This window comes from Dioscorea cayenensis, chromosome 4 (genome assembly GCF_009730915.1).
Source record: "Dioscorea cayenensis subsp. rotundata cultivar TDr96_F1 chromosome 4, TDr96_F1_v2_PseudoChromosome.rev07_lg8_w22 25.fasta, whole genome shotgun sequence".
Lineage (NCBI taxonomy): Eukaryota > Viridiplantae > Streptophyta > Magnoliopsida > Dioscoreales > Dioscoreaceae > Dioscorea > Dioscorea cayenensis.
This window is the reverse complement of record NC_052474.1, coordinates 21,209,732-21,227,934: the sequence shown is the minus strand read 5'-3', so window position 1 is coordinate 21,227,934 and position 18,203 is coordinate 21,209,732. Positions and strand designations below refer to the sequence as shown.

Sequence of the window (18,203 nt, the reverse complement as noted above, 5' to 3'; positions counted from 1 at the left end):
TTTGTGTCAACAGATTACCAAATTAATTTTTAAGAAGTTCAATTTTTTTTTATTATACTTCTACACTTAAAAAAAATAAGTGATTTCTACATCTACATAGAAAAATAAAATAAAATCATTATTTTTTAAACTATCATCTGGGTGTCATGTAAGCACTAAAACGTTAAAATGTACAAATTAAATGCAAAAGAACGGCCCATTTTAATTCCAGGGACTCTATTCAATTAGAAAGGAGCAAAGACATTTGTTGAAAATAGCAAATAAGTCAGCTGCAGGCATCAGTTCACACACATGGTAAGTTTAACATCTAGTTTTGTAAATAAAAGGAAAATAAAAAATAAAATAAGACAACTTATGGTCACTTAAAAAAGACAATCTCTATCAATTTAAAGTGAATAATCATATAAAAGAATTTAAAGATCTTGATTGCTTCCAATGCTTACTGCACTGTTGAAAGAGCTAAAAATGACAACATCTCTCCATTGCAGCAATGAGAGAAGAAGATATAAACCAAAACTTAGTACAAAGAATACGACAATATAATGAATCTTCACAAAAACAACATATATAAAAGTAAACAAAAGATTTTTTAAGAAAAAAAATAGGAAATGCCGCAACATCACAGTAAAAAACAGCACCTTGCATGTCTTCTTCTTTACTTGCCCACTATTGTACTGTAGTATATAGTTTACTTGTTTGCAAAAGTGCACTATATCTAAAGCTCAGCCTCTAAGCTCATCATTCTTTATGCTTGCACATTGGAAAGGCTACAGCATGAACAGAAAGAACTCACCTTAGTTATGAATCAACGTTGCCTGTGTGACTTTAAATCTTCACCAGAGTCACTGTCATATCTGTTACTCCTTGCATACTGTCTAGAACTCTCAAGTTTTCTCCGTTTGGGATCGGTGTGGCTCCTGTCATCCCTACTCCTGTCATCCCTACTCTTGTGTCTTTGGCCATAATCATCTTCATCATAATGTTTTTGAGAGTTTCCATGATATTTGTAATCATCTCTCTTCTGGTTATCTCGTCTTTCATGATGAGTCCTATGATCTCTATTATATGTGTCTTTCTTGGCCTCCACACTCTCTTTCATTTTCTCTGATTTTCCAAGGCCAGAATGTCTTGACTCCAAAACTGGTAGATCATCACGCCCATCATCAATTTTCCTCTTTCCCTGTGCAGCTTGATTCTCCTTATCACCAACTTCCTTCCTATCATTCTTCATTTCAACATGACGATTCTTCTCACTTTTCTTCAATAGACTTGAGTGATCTCTATTCCTATCTTCATTAGTAATCTTGCTTGTCCTCCGATCATCCCTTCTGCTGATTCCAGAACTCATATCTTTTTCCACAATAGACTTCAACCTCTTGCCATTTTTAGCATCCATCCTCTTATAGCCACTAGAATCACTAGCATCACTAGAATCACCATCACTAATAGAATCTGAACTATGACTTTCAGTATAATCAGCACCAGAACTTGAATCTTCAGAATCATGCCGTCTTGACTTCTCCAGTATTTTCTTATTATTTGTGATTCTCTTTTCCTGGACAGTTTCAGAGTCATTTTTGTTCCTTTTGTCATTGTAATGTTTACTTGTTCTCCCTTTGCCAATTCCTGAATCATCACTATCAGAATCTGAATCACCAGAATCATGCCTTCTCTTCCTAGAAGTTTCATTGACATGGGCTTTCTTCCTTCCATCATCTTCATCTGTTTCAGAACTACTACTATCATATCTCCTTTGTTTTTTGACAACCTTCCTTGATTTTCTGGTCTCATCCATGCTAAAATCACTATCGGAATCATGCCTCCTCCTAGAAGGTAGCTCTTTGGCATGCCCCTTTTTCTTCTTAGCATCTTCATCTATTTTAGACTCATTGTCATACCTTCTTCGTTGCTTAACATACTTGTTTGATTTTCTAGTATTTTCCCTGCCTGAGTCATGGCCAGAATCAGATTTATCATGATCATACCTTCTCCCGCTAGATGGTCTCTCCTTCACATTGCCTCTCTTTCTTTTATTGTCTCCATCTGTTCCTGAATCACTGTCATATTTCCTTTGCTTCGCAACCTTCCTTGATTTTCTAGTCCTTTCCCCACCAGACTCACTGCTGGAGTCAGAATCCTCATTACTATCAAGGTAACTGGAGATTTTATCCTTCTCAGAAACTTTTGAGCTCTTCTTGCTTCTCCTAATATCAGTGTCATAACGGGAATCAAGCCCCCGAGAATTTCGGGGTGGTTTCATCTTGTCATTTTTAACATCTTCTCCGCTACTATCAGAGGCAGAAACATCCTTGTATCTTCCTTTTTTAGTTTCCATCTTCTTGTGTTCAACTTCATTCGCTTTCTTTTCCCGGTTCTTCTTGTCATGCAAATCATCCTTACTTTTGTGTTCTTCTGTTGCTCTTGCGTTCTTGCTACTCTCCCTCTCTCTGTCACCATGGTCTTGTTTACCATCGGTTAATTTCATCTGTTCTCTGTCTTTCTCACCACCACTTTCTTCAGTTTCTAAAACTTGGGCTTTATCCTGATGCCTTTGCTCTTCAGTGTCAGGCTTGGGGGATTCATCACCAAGTTTGATACCAAGGGCAGCTCTGAAAGTTTCAAGCTGTTTTTCTTTCCGTGCAGCAATTTGATGGGTCTGTGTATCTGAGATCCTGAAGTATTGGAGGAAAGCAAATCATGACTACGAGTTGTGTAGCTGGTTAATACAGTTTTTAGTTGCAAAATAGGTTCACTCTTTAGTTATACATCACAAAGCAAGAGTCATAAGACAACACACAAGCTGACATGAATTACAAGAAGAGGAACAAATACCGAATGGCATACTTGCAACAAATTGCCATAGAGTGCGGGACATCATCTTGGAATTAATTCATGTTCAACGGTTCAAGCTTATAATTCAATGAAATTTGTAATTCAAAACAATGTATTGAATGTTGACTACTACAAACATTTTCATCACGCTATATTTGATGTCACTCTATTTCATTTTAAGAGTACATTGACTTGAATGTTGCACATAATGGCAAGGGAGAAATGAGAATAGCTATCTCCAGCATCAACAACAACTAAGAGCCTGAATTCCATCAATAAACAAGAAAGTTTTCAACCTTGTAGGAATTCTTTCTATTTTATCTTCTCTTAGTATTGCTCTCCCTCAAAGCCAAACAACAAACCCTAATTGAACATATAAATCAAAAAACACACCATACTTGAAAAAGTCTCAAACTTAGAAAGTAGAAAAACAACAAATTAAATGCTCAATAAGGCATATTATCAATTACAAGGGATAAAAAATGCATTAAGAACACCTGTTTTCTTCCTTAATATTCTTAAATATTAAGGACCAATACAAACACAACCACAAACCCTAAGTCAAGTAAGGTGGCGTTTGGTTGGATGTAATTCTAAATACAGTGGGATTTTTAGTTATAATGTAATTGGAAATACTTGGTTTTTAAAATATAGTGCAGTTACGTTTGTTTGGGTGTATTATAAGATTGTTTTTTGTTTGTTTGGAAAGATTTATAAATCTGAAATTGAAAAATACATATATATAAGTGTATGTATATGTATATATATATATATACATCATATATGTACATGTATATATGAATATTGTATATGTAAACATACTATGCATAGGTATATGTATAAGTGGGTGTGTATGCATATGTGTGTATGTATAATGTAAGCATACCTATGTACGTTTATATAAAATATATATGTATGGGTATGTGTATGTGTATATGTATGTGTGTATATATGCATAAGCATGTGCATGTGTATATATATGCGTATGTATATATGTATATATATATACATATGTATATATATACATCATTTAAGGATTTTCAACTCCTGGATTTCGATTTACGCTCAATTTGGGCGTAAAACCAAATCCCTCATTGAATGTAATCTGAGTTACATGGGTTTTTAGAATCCAGTCAACCAAACACTGGATTTCTAAAAACCATGTAACTCAAATTACATGTAACTTCAAATTCCTCCTAACAAACATTACCTAAGTGAATCACAAAACCAAGAAATCCTGGTAAGCCTAAGAGAAAGAAACAATATAATGAATATTTATTATCATCAATCAAGTACAAAGAATCACCTCCACTGTCTGGCTCTTTTGAAAAGAAAAACAAACCCTAACTGAACATATATGAATTCAATCAATAGAAAGGCTATAGAATTCAATGCAAACCTAGGGCATGAAATTCATGGACGGAAAAAAAAAAAAAACAATATAATCAATTTTAAAGACATTTCCTACTATTAATTCTCCATAAATCCAAACACAACCACAAAACCCCAAATTCAACAAATCACACAAAGACTCACAAAGAAACAATTGAACATCGATTCAACAACCCCTATCAAGAATCAAACACGAAAAATCACCTCTTTCTCAGGAGGGTTATCAAGAGGGGCAGTCTCGAGGGCGGCGCGAGTTTCCCGGAGCTTCTCAGCGATCTCAGCTTGGGTGTATCCCTGATCAGCAAGGGTTTCCTCAAGGACGACGAGGCGGAGCTCGATGCGGCGCTTGCGATCGTGCTCAAGGATCTCCTTGTTAGCCTTCTTGGCGCCAGGATCAGCGATGGAGGCGGAAGGGAGGCTGGAGGGAGACGGAGTTTGCCTTCGCCTTGATGAAGAACTTGTTGGATTGCACGTAGCCATTGGTGCCCGATCCCCGAGCAGTTTGCAAGCCGATGCCGTTGTACATGGCTCCTACTCCCTTTCTGAAACCCTAACCCTAGAATCGAAAGAAGACGATGGCGTTGATCTCTCTCTCTCTCTCTCTCTCTCGATCTCTCGATCTCGAAGTCGAAGGGATAAATAAAGTAATAAACTTCGAAGGGATAAATAAAACCGAATTCGGGCCGAAGTTGTAATTCGGTTCGGATAAAAAAACCGGATCAGGTTTTTATTTTTTTGTAGTTATATCCTTGAGAAGTTTCATATTTAATATACACCTTTAAAGGTTGGATTTGTCACTCTATGGTGATCTATATGATGAATTGAATTACTTTATATTAAATTTAATGGAATTGACTTAAATATTTCAATGTACTAAATCAAACAATATTCCTAATTTGTGTTAAGGTTATGGCCTTTATACAACAATGAAATTAATAAATCTTATTTTCAGTTGATGTACAATATCAATGAAAATTAAGGAATTTGATAACATATTTGCAAGGTTCAAAGAATTCTTGACTTTTCCACAGTTAGAATTAAGTTAATTTTTTTTGTGCAGAAGAAGAGAATATTAATTTCAAGCTCAATTGAAGAAAGTCCTGTTAATGCATCATGCAAATTAAGCCATTATCATTGTGGAAGTAAGTTTCAGAAATTTTCATAAATTGTTACTGTTTAAATTTGTTGTATTATTAACTTGTTTCAATTCTTCTTTTAATTTATGCAAATATTTATGATTCTAAAAGTATAAATAAATTCATAGATCGAAGACATCGATACTCTTGCTTCTACTGATCAAGTTGTTATCTGTGAAGAAAACAACAGTCTAAAATCACAGAATTATCATACTTTCATATCAGTTTCACATGTCTGTTTCTGCAGATAATTAATCTTAAATGTAGATTTTGAATATTTTATGTATTAATGCTCTGTTTTTTTTTCAGCAGTAGAAGCCATAAGGGAAATGATGTGTGCATGTAATAGATAACCTCCTCATTCGCAGTATCTGTAAATTTCACAATGAAAACTAATAAGAATAGTACGATAAAATTTTCGTATTCTCTAATATCTGATAAGAAAGAAACAAGCATACCGTCTACCTCCGCAACCATGCTCTCTTTGACAGTTAAAGAACAGCACGGCGGCGGGCGGTCCGAGGTTGTAAAATGCCATAAAATCTCTAGTGTTAAAGTTTGGACGCCATCCGGGCACATGCACAGTTTGCTGAACTTTTTGTTGGAACAACACAAACACAATACGATGAATGCCGGCCGACGGCTTTGGGCTCTCGTAGCATACAATTTCATTTCCTGAAATTTTCAATGGAGAAACAACTGTTGACAATTTGTAGAACATTATTGCATGCATTAGTTGTTATTCATGATTGGGTTTGAAAAATTTCAGAAAATAAGTATGATCAAACAAGAGCTCATTAATGTTGCAGAAATGAAAAATTATATACTACTAAATATCTTGCAAACATTCATTGTTCATGGGGATTACAGTTTGATTCTAAATGGCAATACACCGGTGCCGATCTCGAAGAGTTGGGAATATCATATAGCCCTCCATTCTTTGTTTGTCTCTTAAAGTATCACCATCTCTTTGTGATACTTTAATTAAAGGGTAAGAGAGTTAATTAATTACTCATGCATGAAGATAATTAGTGAATTTTACTGTATGATAAAAATGTCAGTAAAATGAACCCACCAAAACTTACATCTCTTGATTCTGGGATATCAGTCACCAACCTAATTAAGATTGAAAAAAATATATATAAAAAACAAAGTTATTATATACTATGACAAAATAAAGCAAAAAAAATAAATAAATAAATAAATAAAACTCACCAATGGAGATACTCTTTTTGATAAGGATTATTTGGGCTTGGTGCATCAGCATCAACCATCACCTAAATAAAGAATCAGAAACTAATTAATTAGCATTTTTAAAATTAATAAACAGTAATTAATGATAAAAAATACTTACTAGAGTGTAAAGAGAGTTGCCATCATTTCCTCTGATGTCAACTGAAGGTTGATTAACAACAGCTGAATTTCTAAATCCAGATCCATTAGTGATCTCTTTTGTACCATAAACTAGTCTTAAATTCACACTCTTAACAAATGGATCAACCACATCTCCAATTACTTGTCCAATAACCAATGGATCTCTTTCTCTTTCTGTAGACATGTATATATAAATAATTTATTAACTCAAGAAGAAGAAGAAGAAGAAGAAGAAGAAGAAGAAGAATGGAAGGTTAATTTGATATGAAGGGGAGAAGATGATGAAGTGTGTATATATAATGTGTGAAAAGAGGAGAAAAATGGTGACATGGTATTGACATAGTGTCATTCATATATATATATATAGAGAGAGAGAGAGAGAGAGAAAGAAGTTGGAATCTTATACTTTATTTATATCATATATATACCATTTAGATAGAGATTGGCAATATGCCAACCTACAAGTGGAAGAGAGATTGCCATGCAGAATATAATCTACGTGCCTCTCTCTTGTCATCTTTCATGCATGCATATATATATATATATATATTCAAGTTCTAAATATCAATTAATATAAACAATAATTTAGAACACATATATATCTTATCATTTTGATTTCAACAATTGAATGTATATAATGAAGCATTTTCTTTTTCTATCTAATAATTTGCATGAAATGTCCCTTTTTTGGTAAGTAGAGAATAATAGGTTTGATGGTTGACACATCGTCCTTATCCTTTTGCATGGTTGTGAAGCACTGAATTGACATTTTGAATAGTGTGTATATATATATATATATATAGATAGATAGATTCCCATGGCAATCAAGAAAGCATGCTTCATGCATGCATATTGCATGCATGTTAAAGTGATGTGCTTATCAAATTTTTTAATATTCCTCATCTTTTGTCTTCTAATTCCACACTGTTTTTCCAAACCTATCAAAACACAATATTTTTCATAGAATACTAACTAAAGAAATGCAACAAATATCCATTAATTTTCTATGTATTACATTAAAAAAATAATTGCATATATAATTTCAGAAATAATTTTTTTCTATACCTTCGAGCGAAAGAGGTGTATATATCCGTATAAAACAAAAATATATATGTAACATTTCAAAGCATACAACAATTAATATTCTTAATCTACACAAATAAAAAAAAATCAATATATATATAAAGGCGCATTCAAAACGCAACATGCATGAACTAAATATTTTTGACAATGATCTCTAAAAAAGCAGAAGAGAAAGAAACAAAAGACGAAGAATATATTCTAAGAAATCTTTTGCTTTGTTGAAATGTGGGGCTAGCTAGGTTGATTAATTTGTATAATATATACAGTGAGAAAAAGGATGGCCGCTATTATATATACGTGCGTGTATATTAGACAATAGTATGTACTAATTATGGAATGGATCTCTATCAAGAATATTCAACAACTATATGCATTATAATACTAAGAAAACAAAACCTTATTCCATGATGCATGTGTATGTTTACGTTTATATTTTATGATACTAAAAAAATTAAAATAAGAAGAGGAGGTATACGTGGCTCAATTATTACCAATAGAACAAACCCACCTTCTCTGTTTATGTTGGGCCATTTATAAATTGTAAATGCTCAACATGAATATTTAGAGACAAAATTCATTCTATCTCATTATTCTCTTTTTCTAGACTTGTATATATATATATATGTATATATATATATATGCTTGCAATTTCTACTTTCTATGAATGTCTTTAAATTTGATGTACGTCTGTGGAGACATCCCCACTCAATCTTAACCCCACCTATCCTTCTCATGCTCTCTCAATTTCTTCTTTTTACTTTTAATCATCAGTAAACGTATTAGTATATATATATATATATATATATATAAAGAGTCAAAAACAAGATGAGCATATCTCCACTTTTTAAATACTTTAGGAGATAGTTAAACCCTTTACATCCATATGAGAGTTAAATGTGTTATCGTTCGATTATTATTATGATAGTAACAATAATATACATATGTTTAAAAAAATTCTTCTTTTTTTTCCTATTTAATCTTAACACATTCTTAAATAGAATGTGGTTCGATTTGCCATATTAAAAATATTTCAGTCGCTTACATTATCCACTCATAAATATAAAACAATTTCATTTCACTTTATAGAGCATATTAAACTTTTCAGTAGCGCACATGCAAAAAAAAACAAACAAACAAACAAACAAGCAACAACATAACTGCTTTAGCCCGTAACTTATTTATAAGTTGAAGATCAGCTTCAAAAGATCAAAATCATCGTCTGCTTTCTTTCTAGGGTTAGGGTTCCACAGAAGGTGCATGGAGGAGCTAGCTAGCAAATTAAAAGCTTGGGATCACGTACACCATTGGATTTGCCTCCATCTCCGATCATGCAAAGAAGGCCAACAAGGAGATCCTCAAGCATGATCTTAGTTAAGCGCCCTCATCGTAAACCTCGAGCAGACCCTATGATACACCCAACAAGATCACTGAGAAGCTTCTGCCTCTATTGATAAGCCTCTTGAGAAGTGATGCTTGTTTGTGTTTTAATTTTCTTTCTTATAATGCGTATAAACAATTAATTATACAGTATTTATGTCTTAACCATGCATAGGGGAAGAAGGGTTTTGCACATCATTTATGTTTCAACTATGCATTAGGATGTTTTTTTTTTAATTACCAGAATGCGAATGTCCATAACTATTTATGGATATGCCCATTTTTGTTTTTTAAATATTAAAATTTAAATTTTTTTTAAAACAATGGACCTCACTAGTTTTTTACATAAAAAACTACATGCCCATTAACTTTTAAGATAAAAAACAATTTCATATGACAACCCTTATAATTTTATAAGTTATAAAAAAATAATTCATCCCCATCAACCTCTTAAAAAAATAAGTTATAAAAAAATATTATGAAAATTATAAGAGTTTAAATGCAAAACTGTTTTTATTTAAAAAGCTAATGGGCCATAGTTTTTATTTAAAAAACTAGTGAGCATCGCATTAAAATAAAAATAAAATTTAAATATTAAAAAAATAAAAATGCGCATGTCCATAAATAATTACGGACATGCACATTTTGGTAATTAAAATTTTAAAATATAATATTTAAAAAAACTGCATTAGGAGGGATTCAAACTCACCATTTCGTTCATTATGGTAGTTTTTTTTTAATATTTTTCTTTGTGAATCTTCTAATGACATAGTTTCATAGTTCTTTCTTGCATACATTCATAAATATTAAAAAATATGGAGTAACTAAAGATAGGATTTGAACCTTGATTTTTGAGTTGGGAGAAAAACCAATTTTTACTTCATTACAAAAGTGAAGATTCATATTCAGTTGTTAAATCAAAATTTGTTGTTGTATATGTATATAAGTGTAACATTGACATGTCTGTTCTCACCTAATAACACAAAATTTGGGCTATAAACATGTATTTATAACCAAAGGCTTTTAAAATTATCACACCAGTGTTTTTGGTAATCAGGCAAATGCTATATATGTACCAAAAAGTTCAATGGCTTAACTTTTTTTTAATTAGCAAGAGCAAATAAAATTTACTTGCATGAGGGTATGAGAATTGAGATATAATAGATTTAATATGAATTGATTTGGTTTTTAGTTACATTTCAATCTATTGTTTGTACACAATTCAAAAATAAAATAAAATCGTATAAATAAATTTGATAAATATTCCTTTTAAATTTTTATTTAGCAATTTGACCATGCATGTTTTGGTTTGTGTAACATGAAACAACAATCTCTTTACATTGGATTTTGATAAATTTTAAAAAAAACTTAATTACTATTATTGTTTAATTTAGAATACATTTGAGAATATCCCAACTGACATTATATATATATATATATATTTGATTAAAATGGATAAATCAACAAATTTAATTAAGAAATCAAAGCTGCTAACGACAAACATATATATATATATATAATGGAGATTTAATTATTCTCTTTTGTTACACAATGAATAGTGAATACCAATAATGTAACAGAACTCACATCTGTTTAAACAACATTTATTGATGCTTTAAATGAAATAGAAATAACAAGCCATGAATAAATAGAATTAAATAGCATTTCATCTCTTAATATTGGATTCAGGTACTGTGCTTTGCTGCATGCTCCATCACACTGCCCGGATTATTTTTGCCAATAAGTTTTTGCCAATTATTTAACAATGTTGATTATATATGCCCGGATTAATTATTTCATCTCTTAATATTGGATTCAAAGACACATTAATTAACAATGTTGATCATGCCCGAATTATTTTTGCCGATAAGTTTTTGAGACTCATTGCTTTGTTTAGCGCATTTAAATAAGCTTGAACACTCGCAACGGTGATATCTTTTCCTGTCCCGATTCCACTGCAAAGAAAAAAAGTTATAGCAATCTTAGCAAAATATGAAAAAATTTCATAAATTATTTAATTAAAAAAATATAAAACTGACCTAAAAGTCCGATCATTTTGAGTTTTTATGTCATTGCTATCGAGACTTATAACAACACGAGTAGAAGCAAGAGCATCGATGCCTTCCACGGCTGAATTTGTGTATTTTTTTAAAATCACAGGTACCTTAAAAAATAAAATAAAATTAGTATCATATATTTCATATTTACTAATTAAGTTAACCGATATATAGCCTAATGGTATGACACCAAAGTATAAGGAGGAAGTCATGGGTTCAAATCCCTCCCGACAGTGACTATTAAATCGTCATCTGTTTATCATCGCTCATCCGGGATTTTTTATATTATTCTCATGCTGTCATATCATATCGTATCATCCTGGATTTCGATCTTTATTCGAGATCTGTTTATATTCATATAAAAAGGATACTTATCGTCTATTATTCAAAAAAAGTTAACCGATATATATATATATGATTATTTAAAATTTAGTTATTTAGAAACTCACCTGGACAATGTTATTAACTGCTTTAAATGCTGCATCTACAACACCTTCTCCAGTTGAGCATGAAATTTTTTCATCTCCATCAAAAGAAATTAACTTCACAGTCACTGTGGGAAAACCAATTGTTCCATGTATAACCTAAGAGCATGAATGTAAATAATTAATCACTTGAAATATCAGTATTTGATAATTTTTTTTATATATTTCATAAATTTGATAAGAGCAATGATCACGAATGTGTGCACAATTAAAAATTAATTATCCCACTAGATATTTCATCTGATAGAATGAAAATTAGAGATTTTTTTTAAATAAAAATATTAATGTGATAACATTAGAACCTGAATATCGACAAGTGACCATATTGTTTTTAAATGATCATTTTCATTTCCAACAAGTGCTTCAATATCATCATCGGAAAAATTCTGCAAAAATGACAAATTATTTAGTCAGTTGTCAATAGTTTATTTATTTATTTCATTTTTAATAATCAATATATATATATATATATATATCACCTTTTTTGTGCCAGCAATTTCTTTGAACCTTGCAAATATGTCATCTAGCTCTTTTCCATTCACATCATGTCCTAACTGAAATATAAACCTTTTTTTAATATAATAACCAACACAAAATAAATTGAATTTATCTCATGAATTATTTACCTTCAAAAGCCGAGCTTTTAGAGCATGTCTACCACTGCAAAAAATATATATATATATATATATATATATATATATATATATATTTCAGTATATATATAATGTTTACATGATATGTTTATAGAACTCTGAGATTATTGACATATTACCTAAGTTTTCCAAGAACAATACCGGACTCATTGGATCTAGACAAACCAATATCTTCAGGGGAGATAATTTCATAAGTGCCTCTATATTTAAGAACTCCGTCCTAATCATATAAAACATCATTACAAATTATACAAGTCAAAACTTCTAAATATCACATATGTATAAATTAATACAATGTATATATATACCTGATGAATACCGCTTTCATGAGCAAAAGCATTAACTCCAACAATAGCTTTATGCGGTTGCACATATAAACCGGTGAACTCCGCAACCTACACCAACAATAACAATAATAATAATAATATTGATTTTATAAGAAAAATACAAACAAACAAATATCGTATATAACATTCATCAATATTAACATACAACAATATATATATATATATATATAGGAAGGCTGACTTAGGTAGAAGTGCGAGAGGTATAGTGTTTGTGTATTTTTCAATAATATCATTGCAGAGTGTCTTAGAAATATATATATATATATATATATAAACCCTGAACCAACCTCAACCCTGCTAGCTTAAGTCATTATTGAAATAGCTGTAAACATTATATTGAGAACTGCATGGAATTACATAGTTGGCACTTCACCTGAGAGTTGCTCAAATATATATACACATATATTATGAAATAATGATGGAATTAAGGTACCATTTTGCTTGCTGCAACAATGTATTTAGTATCAATGCCTGTATGAAGTCCTAGCAATTCCTTTCTACATTTGATTGCCATCACAACCTGCAAAGAATTAGAATACACATTTATTTAATTATTTATTAAAACATGAACTAACAATATAGGAATATAATAGAAAAGAATACCTCCTCAAGTGCTGCATTTCCAGCTCTCTCTCCAATCCCATTTATTGTGACCTCTAATTGCCTTGCCCCAGCCTCAGCTCCCTATATTTTCAGTGCTCCCAATTAATAGACATTAAAAAAAAAAATTACTTCTAATATATATATATATATATATATTTAAGAAGAAGCTTAAGGAGAAGTACAGCAAGAGTGTTAGCAGCGGCAAAGCCAAGATCATTGTGACAATGGGTGGCAATGATAGCCCCTGAAGTGTTGAGCTTGATATCAGCAATGAGATTTGCATACTCTGATGGCATGTTATAACCAACAGTGTCAGGGATGATGATGGTTGTGGCTCCTGCTTTTATCACTTCATTCAATACATGGTGCAGAAACTCTCTATCTGACCTGTATATATGTTTCAATATTTATTATCACTTTAATCAATTAAGTAATATCAATTAATAATAATTTTTTTTTAAAACATATTCCATATATATATATATATATATATGTAATTTTGATTTTTCAACTGCTTAATTAGATATAAGAAGTGCTTACTCTTCTCATTAACTATCTATTTCTATTTTCACATGCATGCTTAGATTTAAGCAGTTGAGTAAACAAGTTGAAGACATTTGTGGAAATATAAACATTTTATTGAAAACTTTACTAAATTTCTAAAATGCTTAAACAATATTATATATTAAAAAGTAAACATTTAGATTTATACGTCTAAATGAACAAAAAAGGAAAAAAAAACATATAAAAAAGGAAAAAATAATTTTTTGAGATTAAATATTTTTAAATTTTTAAATGATTGAAATATTAGAATTCTAAATATTTTACATATAATATAATTCTAAATTATTAGTTTAGTCTGATTGATAAAAACTCTAGTCAAACTTTCAATCATTCTAGAAAACTTTAATCCTATTTATTACATTATAATTCATCACACTGTTTTAAAACTAAATGAATGGTCATTTTAATCTTTAATTACATAAATTTATTTATTTTATTTTTTTCTTAAAACCATAAGATAATTTTCAAAGATAAACAAGAGTTATAAAATGAAAATTCTTTAATTTTTTTATTCATACCAACTAAAGTACTGTTTTTTTTTTAAACATAACTTATTCTTGAGACTATGAATACAACTTTTTTTATTTATATAACTTAAAAAATTAAAAAATTAAAAATAAAAATAAATAAATATCGTTTTAATATTATAAAAGGGCAACTATTTTGAAATAAAAAGATTTTCTCAAAATAACATATATTTCACAATAGAGGGGCACTTCTACTTTTTCTTAATTTACCATTAATTGAATACTTATCAATCATTTACTTTTATAAATTTATCATATAGTATATTACTAGTTTTGACCCTTTTGGTCAACAAATTCATCCAGCATCATTATTATTATTACTATTATTATTATTTAAAACTTATCTTCTATTTTCTACACATAAATATACATCAATGACTTTTTGACATATTGATATCAATTTTTTATGTAAAATTCTTTAGTACACGTTTATAATTATTAATCTTATATAAGGGTGCTTATCACCTAGCTAGTGTCAAAAAAAATAAAATAAATATACTAACACTAGACAAACCGCGCACAATTCTTATGATTTTTTTTTAAAAATAAAATAGACAAATACACGTAACTTTAATATTCAAAAAAATACACGTAACCTTAACCCATGCCTATTTTCTATGAGTCAGTGTCTTTTTGTCTTCCAAGTCGTTAACAAATTGCAATTGTATTTGCTGGTAACCTAACAATTTATGTCATTTTTCCATGCTTTTTTCCTAAGTCATACACGTAACCTTAATATTCAAATAATACAATATATTTATCAAATAGTGATTCCATTTTTCATGCTTTTTCTAAGCCACCCACTGACCCACGTTACCTTAAAATTCAAATAGTACAAAATTTAATTATTATCTAATAGTTACGTTTCCTCGTCTAAATTAAATGCACGCTAAAATTTAATCATTTTTTTTTCTAAATTTATGATATATACTCCCTCAGGTCCTATGTACTTATGGCTTTATTTTGGTCTTTTTTATATATTCATTGAGAAAAATTTATCAACCATTAAATAGTTTTTTTTTCCAACTTACCTTTTATTGTTGACATACTAATCCATTTTTTAAAAAAAAATTAAAATACTTTGTTTAGAGAGAAAATATAAGATACAATTAAATTATATTAAAAAATTAATAGATTTTGATAGGTTTTAAATGAGATAAAAGAGTTTACACTAAACCCTTATAATTTTATAAAAGAGTTTCATCTAATATAAAATGAGAAATACATACAGCTGGAACTCCTATAATGGTCTACATCTATATACGTACTAATCTTATATTATGAAGGCTAGCTACCTTCAGGACGCCTTAAATAAAAACTAGTTGAACCCACAACTATTAACAACATATTTTTATTTTCCATTCTTTTTACTCACCTATGTTAATTACCTTATAACATTCAAATATGAAGAACATTTATATATATATATATATGAAAAGAAAGTAAAATGCAAACAAACCTGCCAGCATCTTCTGCAGCAAAAGCAACATCATTACAACCAAGACTACGTGCATAAGCCACCATCTCCACCGCCGTCTTAACCACCACCTCCTTTGACATCCTCAACTTATGTTTCATATGAATGTCACTAGTGGCAATAAAAGTATTGATACGTGGATGACAAGCATGTTTCACTGCATCCCATGCAATATCTATATCCTTCTTATTACTCCTAGCCACCACGCCAATCACCGGCACATGACCTCCGGCTATCACCGGGTGGCACCCAACATCAATTGCAATGGCTTTAGCAGCGTTGAAACTTTCCGGAGAGGAGCAAGGAAAGCCGGCTTCGATGATGTCAACGCCGAGGTGGGCGAGAAGTCGGGCGACATCGAGCTTTTGCTCTGTAGTCATGGCGGCCCCGGGAGCTTGCTCGCCGTCTCGGAGAGTGGTGTCAAGAATGCGCACATATGAAGGGTTATCTATGTGATTGGGAATGTAATTGGGATGAGATGGGCGGTTCTCGCCGGCGGCGGCCGTGCAGACTTCGCCGGAGCCGCCGTTGCCGGTGGTGACGGACTGGTCTGAGATGGCCATTGGTGGTGGTGGTGAAAGTTTGTAATGTAGGAATATGTGTTTTGATAAGTGGTGGGTGGTACATCTTGTTATATAGTGGGTGCTATGTGAATATTCTTCATGTGTTGAATTAGTGCTTTTGCAATTATTTATTTATTTACTTGATATTATAATAATTTATAGTTAGATTTAATATTTAAAAAAAATTAATCTCAAATGTTTTTCTAGGACCAAATATTTTAATAAATATATTTTCATATGAAAAATATGTGTGAAAAAACACATGAAAAATTTTTATTTTTGAAATTTAAAAAAATTATGTTTTTGTGATTGAATGCCTTTAATTATTTGGTTTTTTTTTTAATATTGCTTTTTTTAATTAATTACTATAATAGGAATTTCTACAATTATTTATCAAAATAGGTATTTTTATTTTTTTTTAATATTAAATTTTGATTTTTTTAAATAGTTGTGAGGTCCACTAATTTTTTTAATATTAAATTTTATTTTTTTTTAAAAAAAATGCAGGCCCCACTAGTTTTTTAATATTAAATTTTTTTTTTAAATTGGGATGGTCCTACTAGTTTTTTTAAATTAAAAAAAAAATTTACACTAAAACCCTTATAATTTCATAAAATTTTTTATAACTAGTTTTATTTCCAGTTCTACTTTCACTAATTCTAGCAGATAAAAATTATGGGTAATATTCGGTCAAAATTTTTAAAAAATAAAAATCGTTGTGGTTAAAACTTTTTATATAAATAAAAATTAAAATGATCTCCAATAATAGAATAGTCAAAGATGTAATTGTTTGGGTAGATAGAGAGTATTATTGAGGGATTGATGGAATAAATTATTGGTGGTAAGTTGTCCCAGTGATAAATTGTTGTAATGTTGATAGCCATGTGGGAGGAGTCATATAATGAGTTACCGAAATGGCTATCGAGATTCTAACAATTTGTCCCTGAACAACTGCACCATACTTATCCCGATCAATCGCTCGATTCTCTCACTACGCTAACGATTACATTTTTGGCTAATCTAATATTAGAGATAATTTTAATTTTTATTTATATAAAAAGTTTTAACCACAACAATTTTTATCATTTAAAATTTTGACCGAAAATTACCCATAATTTTTATCTATTATAATTAGTGAAAATAGAATTAGTGAAAGTAGAAGTGGGAATAAAACTAGTTATAAAATTTTTTATGAAATTATAAGGGTTTTAGTGTAAAATTATTTTTAATTTAAAAAAACTAGTAGGACTCATCCTAGTTTTTTAAAAATATAAATTTTCATATTAAAAAACTTGTGGGACCTACAATTTTTTTAAAAAAAAAAAAATTCTAATATTTAAAAAATAGTGGAACCCACAACTATTTAAAAAAATTACAATTTGATATTAAAAAAATAGAAATATCTATTTTGATAAATAATTATAGAAATGCTTATTTTAGTAATTAATTTAAAACAACAATATATATATATATTTTAAAAAAAAAGTCCCTTCAGTGTTTTGGTTGGTTATATAACCAGTAGGTGGATAGTCATTGGCTATAACTCTCATAGGTCAAGTCACATTTATTGTGATGTAGTTTTAAAAATAAATTAAAAAAAAAACTAAATTGATTATATTTGATAGGGTGTAAATATCCAAAATGGTCATTCTATTTTGCGTTTTTTCACCTCTTTAATCCCTCTGATATAAAATCAGCTCTTTTTTTTTCTCGTATTTACACATTTTCATCTT

At 30.1% G+C, this 18,203-nt stretch overlaps 3 protein-coding genes across 3 annotated transcripts; all 3 read right to left on the bottom strand.

Moving 5' to 3' along the window:
* Nucleotides 1-402: 402 nt before the first annotated feature.
* LOC120258775 (dentin sialophosphoprotein-like) lies at nucleotides 403-4,807 on the bottom strand. The gene is given in 3 exon segments (XM_039266210.1): nucleotides 403-2,695; nucleotides 4,429-4,671; nucleotides 4,673-4,807. Coding segments are annotated over 3 exon segments (2,211 nt in total). The 5' UTR covers nucleotides 4,751-4,807; the 3' UTR covers nucleotides 403-805.
* A 686-nt stretch (nucleotides 4,808-5,493) lies between these two features.
* LOC120259259 (protein FLOWERING LOCUS T-like) lies at nucleotides 5,494-6,927 on the bottom strand. The gene is made up of 5 exons (XM_039266833.1): nucleotides 6,715-6,927; nucleotides 6,576-6,637; nucleotides 6,436-6,476; nucleotides 5,819-6,035; nucleotides 5,494-5,731 (listed from the first exon to the last, which is right to left on the bottom strand). Exons 1-5 carry the CDS (start codon nucleotides 6,916-6,918, stop codon nucleotides 5,719-5,721), a joined length of 537 nt encoding a protein of 178 aa, XP_039122767.1. The 5' UTR covers nucleotides 6,919-6,927; the 3' UTR covers nucleotides 5,494-5,718.
* Nucleotides 6,928-10,750: 3,823 nt separating this feature from the next.
* On the bottom strand, nucleotides 10,751-16,519 carry LOC120257887 (2-isopropylmalate synthase A-like). Its single transcript, XM_039265180.1, has 12 exons — nucleotides 15,890-16,519; nucleotides 13,522-13,726; nucleotides 13,340-13,420; nucleotides 13,170-13,256; nucleotides 12,698-12,784; nucleotides 12,509-12,609; nucleotides 12,363-12,396; nucleotides 12,216-12,290; nucleotides 12,039-12,122; nucleotides 11,701-11,835; nucleotides 11,234-11,358; nucleotides 10,751-11,149 (listed from the first exon to the last, which is right to left on the bottom strand). The coding sequence occupies exons 1-12, from the start codon at nucleotides 16,468-16,470 to the stop codon at nucleotides 11,038-11,040; spliced, it is 1,707 nt and encodes a 568-aa protein (XP_039121114.1). The 5' UTR covers nucleotides 16,471-16,519; the 3' UTR covers nucleotides 10,751-11,037.
* Nucleotides 16,520-18,203: the final 1,684 nt, after the last annotated feature.